Here is a 7,500-nt window from a genome sequence, read left to right on the forward strand (position 1 = left end):
TTGAATATATATATTACTTAATATTTAAAATGATAAAAGTATAAATATTTGTAACATCGTGGTTTTTCAAAATGATTTAACTATATTACTTTATTTAGTGTTTAAGAATGTATTCAAAGCCCTAACAGTGACCTCGTATTATTTTAAACGTGCAGTAACGATCTATATTCATAGCGTCTGATATACTGCATATCTTCATACTAGCCTACTATGTAAAGTAACTAAGTACATTTACTAATTCATTTAATAAAGTACAATTTAGAGGTACTTGTACTTTACTTGAGTATTTCCATGTTATGCTACTGTGTACTTCTACAGTTCAGAGGTACATAGTGCACTTTTCCTCCGCCATACCTTTAGCTTCAAGGTTCAAGGCTTTTATTGGTCATATCTATATATCTACAGGGAAGATATGACGATGAAAATCTGAGGTCAAAGGCTCCTCAGAGCAACACAATAACACAGGAGGCAACATAGTGCAAGTAAATAGAAAAAGAAAAATAGTGAAATAAGAGTCTATATACAAGTGATGGGAATATGATATATTAGATCATTTCTAAGTAGCAGCCAGATGAATGTTATGTTGTTTCAGAGTTCAGGTGTTTAACAGTCTTATGGCCTGTGGGATGAAACTGTCTCGTGGTTTTAGACCTGATGTTGTTGATCTTCTCAGATGTGGATGAATGATGTGAAATCTAATCAAGTGTTAAATCAGACTTTAGTTCCACCTGGAGTAAATCCACCAGCTACCCTGCAGTATACAAAGTCATTCAAACTAGCTGCACCTTTACCAGCTTTGAGAACACTTTCATGATCAATCATTATAAAACATATCATATCTATTATTCTGAAATGGACCAATCTGCACAATGACTACTTTTACTGTCGCTACTTTCACTTAAGCCCCAAGCCTGTTTTTCCGGTCTCAGGCTCGAAAATGACATTCCCAGAACAAATGACCATATCTTCTAAAAGGATTAAATAAATAATCTTTTTTTCTCAAAGTAATGATAAACCTGTGAGTTGGATGTAGAAACGTCAGAATCAATATAGATCTTTTTTATTTTAAAGAAAATTCAGATTGAACATGGTAAAAACTGTAAATTATAGTGTCCGTCCAAAAGATATTTTGTACTTATAGTGAAAACTAACCTTGGAAGATGGGATGGTAGACTAAAAGATTTAGGAATCCAAAGTACAACATATAATAAGTACCCTGTATCAAGATTGATGCAAAACAAGTGATATTTGACCTTTTTAGACAGATTTAGCAAAGAAAACCTCTTCTGGGGTCATTTGGGTGGATTTTCCATATCTCTGGCCCCCCTCGCTCGATTTTGACATGTGACATCTCTTTCTGACCGTTAGAGCCAATAGAATCGAAGGGAAATCGTCCCGCACACACTCATGTTAAAAAAAAAAGGTCGCGTCTTCGCACATTCAATCTTGCTACAGAGCGTAGGAATGGCCTGCTCTACTATTTTAAAACAGAATTGCAGTTTTATTATAGAGTATCAGAACATTTCAAAGGGGACACAGCCACATTGGATATTAACCTATGGATTAACTACATCATCGTTGTTATCGTTTTAATGCCATTGAAGATCAGTTTTGACCAGACAAAACCAAGGTAAGCCATATTAGCGTTTTAGGCAACATGTTTTGATGTACGTTTTTGTTGATAACGTCGCGAGTTTGTATCTTTCAGTGTTGAGGTGGGCACCGTTAGATTCTGTGTCTTTACGATCATAAACGATGTGTTGGATGTGCAGCTGGGATGAGTAATAAGGGAGCTAGGAGTGATTTTCGGTGCAGTAATAGGTTAGCATTATTCGCTCGGGGCTAATTCAGAGGGTCAGCGTTAGCAATGTGTGTTTTTTTTTGAAAAAAGAAATGAAAAAGATCAGTTAAATTAATTTTTTCCCGTTATATGGATATAAAATATTCATAGTTTATTAAATATTAAGGTTCCTTAGACGTTGTTTCCTGCAAATGAAGCGATTTCGGCCCCAGGCTTATATTTTGATGAGAATACTCTTCTATTTTTACTTGACGAACATTTTGAATGCAGGACTTTTACTTTAACAGAGTATTCCTACACTCTGGTACTTCTACTTTTACTCAAGTACCAGATCTGAGTACTTCTACTTTTACTCAAGAACAAGATCTGAGTACTTCTACTTTCACTCAAGTACAAGATCAGAGTACTTCTACTTTTACTCAAGTACAAGATCTGAGTACTTCTACTTTTACTCAAGAACAAGATCTGAGTACTTCTACTTTCACTCAAGTACAAGATCTGAGTACTTCTACTTTTACTCAAGTACAAGATCTGAGTACTTCTACTTTTACTCAAGAACAAGATCTGAGTACTTCTACTTTTACTCAAGAACAAGATCTGAGTACTTCTACTTTACTGTAACAGAATATTCCAACACTACTTCTTCTTCTAAGTACAATTTAATTGGTAAAATAAATAATAAATATTTTAAGTAATGCTGTCAAAATTATCGCGTTAACGGCGGTAATACATTTTTTGAATTAACTGCGTTAAAAATATTTAACGCATTTAACGCATGTGCAGAATGGCCCGCCCCATACATCCCACCAGTGGCAACGCCGGGGTAGGCTACAGCCATACCAATAAATGGCTTAGCCCCACCTTAGCCCCACCATGAACAATGATGTTAAAGTAAGCAAAATAAAGTCCGCCAACTCGCGCCGAGTAAATCGCACAGACAGCAGTTAGTCAGATTGATTTCAGTAGCCACTTGTCTGGAAATACCGAACTAGAAACGGTTTTGAAAACTTTTGTCACGTAGTGATCGTCTTCTCAATAGAACATCTTTGATAATGTCTTCTGGCCAATCAGAATCAAGATAACGGCGTGGTGTTGTTGCAGGAAGTCCTGACGGAGAATACTTTTGCGCAGCGCTGCTTTTGCGGTAGTGCATCTCTATATAGGCCTACATCGATACAACATTACGTGTTGATAGAAATCAACACGTAATGAAATCAGACCCCACGGTTTGATGATTGATAGGTGTGTGGGCTGTCTTTCATTTTGACAAACAGAACAATGTTATAATAAACATACTGTATGTTAAATGGATATATCCGCCTTCTTTCATTTATCTTTCCATTCCCACAACAATATAAATAAAGAAATGGCATATTTTGGACATAGTTCAAATGGTGATTAATCATGATTAATTAATTTGTAAGCTGTGATTAATCTGATTACAATTTTTAATCGCTTGACAGCCCTAATTTTAAGACAACTAAAGAGAAGAGATCTAATTTAAAAGTTAATTAAATAAAAATAAAATAAAAACATGTGTAGTTTTATTTTGTGTATTAAGAAGTTCTTTATAAATATAATGTATTTGTCCCTCTCCTTTGACTTGTTACCACAGGGTGATACTGGAGATGAATGCAGTTCAGCAGCTGGAGTCTGAGACCCAACCAAAGGTGAGCGGGACACTTCAAACATCCTGAAAACAAGTTCTGTTATTAACCCTCTGCAGTTAGAAAGAGAAACTGTGGAGGCACAAAGAGAGACTTTAATGCTGCTTCATAAGGTTAGTGATACGGAGCTGCAGCTTCAGAAAGGATGCAGATATAAAAACACAAATGTTCCACATGAAGAAACATCTGCAGCAACAACACATGCAGCATTTAGAGAGCATTCAGCAACTTGAGGAGACATGGCAGCGTTTACTAAAAGCTGCAGAAACCAAACGCTGCAAGAAGCTCAAAACACAACGGAGACCAGGGGACACTAAAGAGTGACGCACACAGCTGGGAGACCAGGGGACATTAAAGAATGACGCACACAGCTGGGAGCCCAGGGGACACTAAATAATTACGCACACAGCTTGGAGACCAGGGGACACTAAAGAGTGACGCACACAATTGGGAGACCAGGGGACATTAAAGAATGACGCACACAGCTGGGAGCCCAGGGGACACTAAAGAGTGACGCACACAGCTTGGAGACCAGGGGACACTAAAGAGTAACGCACACAGCTGGGAGACCAGGGGACACTAAAGAGTGACGCACACAGCTTGGAGACCAGGGGACACTAAAGAGTGACGCACACAGCTGGGAGACCAGGGGACATTAAAGAATGACGCACACAGCTGGGAGACCAGGGGACATTAAATAATGACGCACACAGCTGGGAGCCCAGGGGACACTAAAGAGTGACGCACACAGCTGGGAGACCAGGGGACACTAAAGAGTGACGCACACAGCTGGGAGACCAGGGGACGCTAAAGAGTGACGCACACAGCTAGAGACCAGGGGACACTAAAGAGTGATGCACACAACTGGGAGACCAGGGGACACTAAACAGTGACGCACACAGCTGGAGACCAGGGGACACTAAAGAGTGGTGCACACAGCTGGGAGACCAGGGGACACTAAACAGTGACGCACACAGCTGGAGACCAGGGGACACTAAACAGTGACGCACACAGCTTGGAGACCAGGGGACACTAAAGAGTGACGCACACAGCTAGAGACCAGGGGACACTAAAGAGTGACGCACACAGCTGGGAGACCAGGGGACATTAAATAATGACGCACACAGCTGGGAGCCCAGGGGACACTAAAGAGTGACGCACACAGCTTGGAGACCAGGGGACACTAAAGAGTAACGCACACAGCTGGGAGACCAGGGGACACTAAAGAGTGACGCACACAGCTGGGAGACCAGGGGACACTAAAGAGTGACGCACACAGCTAGAGACCAGGGGACACTAAAGAGTGATGCACACAACTGGGAGACCAGGGGACACTAAACAGTGACGCACACAGCTGGAGACCAGGGGACACTAAAGAGTGGTGCACACAGCTGGGAGACCAGGGGACACTAAACAGTGACGCACACAGCTAGAGACCAGGGGACACTAAACAGTGACGCACACAGCTTGGAGACCAGGGGACACTAAAGAGTGACGCACACAGCTAGAGACCAAGGGACACTAAAGAGTGACGCACACAGCTTGGAGACCAGGGGACACTAAAGAGTAACGCACACAGCTGGGAGACCAGGGGACACTAAAGAGTGATGCACACAACTGGGAGACCAGGGGACACTAAACAGTGACGCACACAGCTGGAGACCAGGGGACACTAAAGAGTGGTGCACACAGCTGGGAGACCAGGGGACACTAAACAGTGACGCACACAGCTAGAGACCAGGGGACACTAAACAGTGACGCACACAGCTTGGAGACCAGGGGACACTAAAGAGTGACGCACACAGCTAGAGACCAAGGGACACTAAAGAGTGACTCACACAGCTGGGAGACCAGGGGACACTAAAGAGTGACGCACACAACTGGGAGACCAGGGGACACTAAAGAGTGACGCACACAGCTAGAGACCAAGGGACACTAAAGAGTGACGCACACAACTGGGAGACCAGGGGACATTAAAGAGTGACGCACACAGCTGGGAGACCAGGGGACACTAAAGAGTGACGCACACAGCTAGAGACCAAGGGACACTAAAGAGTGACGCACACAGCTAGAGACCAAGGGACACTAAAGAGTGACTCACACAGCTGGGAGACCAGGGGACACTAAAGAGTGACGCACACAACTGGGAGACCAGGGGACACTAAAGAGTGACGCACACAGCTAGAGACCAAGGGACACTAAAGAGTGACGCACACAACTGGGAGACCAGGGGACATTAAAGAGTGACGCACACAGCTGGGAGACCAGGGGACACTAAAGAGTGACGCACACAGCTGGGAGACCAGGGGACACTAAAGAGTGACGCACACAGCTAGAGACCAAGGGACACTAAAGAGTGACGCACACAACTGGGAGACCAGGGGACATTAAAGAGTGACGCACACAGCTGGGAGACCAGGGGACATTAAAGAGTGACGCACACAGCTAGAGACCAGGGGACATTAAAGAGTGACGCACACAGCTGGGAGACCAGGGGACACTAAAGAGTGACGCACACAGCTGGGAGACCAGGGGACATTAAAGAGTGACGCACACACTAAAAAAGAAGTTGACAACAAAATGTTGCCCAGGTGCAAAGAGGAGGAGAGTCTGGAGAACTCTCACTTTAATCTTAGTTCTACGTTAACGTACGGCGAGTCGGTGGATGTTTAGCTGATTGTTGATTTCCCATTCTTTCCTTTAAGAGTTTCTGACTTCCTGTTTCCTCCCTTAGCCCCGCCCCTCCCTCACCCGCTGCGCCGCATGCTACAACCACAAGGCTAACATGCTACGCCGGGGGGGGGAGGGGGAGTCCAGCTCCTCCAATGAGGATTCGGGACCAGAGGGGGGGTCATCTTCATCTTCCTCCTCCTCTTCATCCCCCAGCTACTCTGAGGAGGAAGAGGAGAGAAATGAGGAAGTGGAAAAACAGGAAGAAGCTGACGGACAGGAAATGGACAGTAAGACGAAGAAGAGGAGATCGAGGCTCGTTAAATCTTCCTCCCTCCCCTCCTCCTCGCTCGCCCCCCGTCTCACCCCTCTCTCTCTGATGCCCCGCCCCCACACCATCGTCTCCACCCTGCACCTGGAGGTGCTCAACGGCCCCCCATCTTCCTCTTCCTCCCACCTCCTCCTCAGACAGCAGGTGAGCTCATCAGGAGTTATGAGAAAACAAATCAATAAAACATTTGAAGTCGTGGAAGACGAGCACAGCTCATAACTGTCGGTGCATCGAGCAGTGTTCCTCAAACCTTTCATACCAAGGACACTTATCCAATAAAAAAGCACTCGCGCACCACCTGACTCCCCAAATATCCAGAAACATAGGCCTGCTCACTCCAACAAAGTACAGCCTGATCTTAACTTCTCTACATCGCCTCGTTCACACTTTAAATCAACAATACAAACACAACCACAGATTATAAAGCATTTCGTTCAAATGAGATTTAAAATGCTCTCAGGTTTTACATCTCTTATGAAACGTAGACTACATTTATAACGGAGTTTATGTCCGAGCCAACAGACTCACAGATCGTTGGCTATTGAGAGATATGCAAACACACCGCATGTAGTACGACACAAACCTCCGCTGAGGATTTTCAAAACAAAGTACAGTAAAGCTTTGGTGGCAGGCCCACGTCTAACTCTCTGAGGCCTGAGCTCTTTGTTCACACGTGAGGCTCGCCTCGGCTTTCTATGCTATTAAAACATGAACCTTGGTGACCATCGGGCTGGCCTGCCTGGTCCGCCCCAACAACAGCCTCTTATCAGCAACAGACTTCATGCAAAGCTTCATCAGATGCACATATTAGATAATACTCTCTCTCTCACTCCTAACGTCTACATCTACTTCCAGCATGGACACATGTTCATCAGACACATCCATTGTTAGCTTTATACACTTCTTGAAATCTAAAACAAAACACATCGTTTTTCTCGAACAGATTACAAATCGCCTGGAAATGGTACAAACACGTGGCAACATGTGTGACGAAGGTGTTGCGCTGGGCTACATCACACAATCAAAAGTTA

General features: G+C 43.9%; 1 protein-coding gene across 3 annotated transcripts in view; it reads left to right on the forward strand.

Moving 5' to 3' along the window:
* LOC307044241 (uncharacterized protein) overlaps positions 1–7,500 on the forward strand; it is a 9,199-nt gene that overhangs the window by 97 nt on the left and 1,602 nt on the right. For 2 of the 3 annotated variants that reach the window (XM_079689325.1, XM_079689326.1), the window contains exons 1-3: positions 1,516–1,630; positions 3,417–3,471; positions 6,203–6,613. In XM_079689325.1, the coding sequence (XP_079545451.1) occupies positions 1,593–1,630; positions 3,417–3,471; positions 6,203–6,613 (504 nt within the window). In that variant the 5' untranslated portion in view covers positions 1,516–1,592. Of the gene's footprint in view, positions 1–1,515; positions 1,631–3,414; positions 3,472–6,202; positions 6,614–7,500 lie in introns of those variants that run through there. The other variant, XM_079689327.1, reaches the window with a different exon arrangement.

The sequence above is a fragment of the Notothenia rossii genome (assembly GCF_949606895.1).
Source record: "Notothenia rossii genome assembly, chromosome: 6".
Lineage (NCBI taxonomy): Eukaryota > Metazoa > Chordata > Actinopteri > Perciformes > Nototheniidae > Notothenia > Notothenia rossii.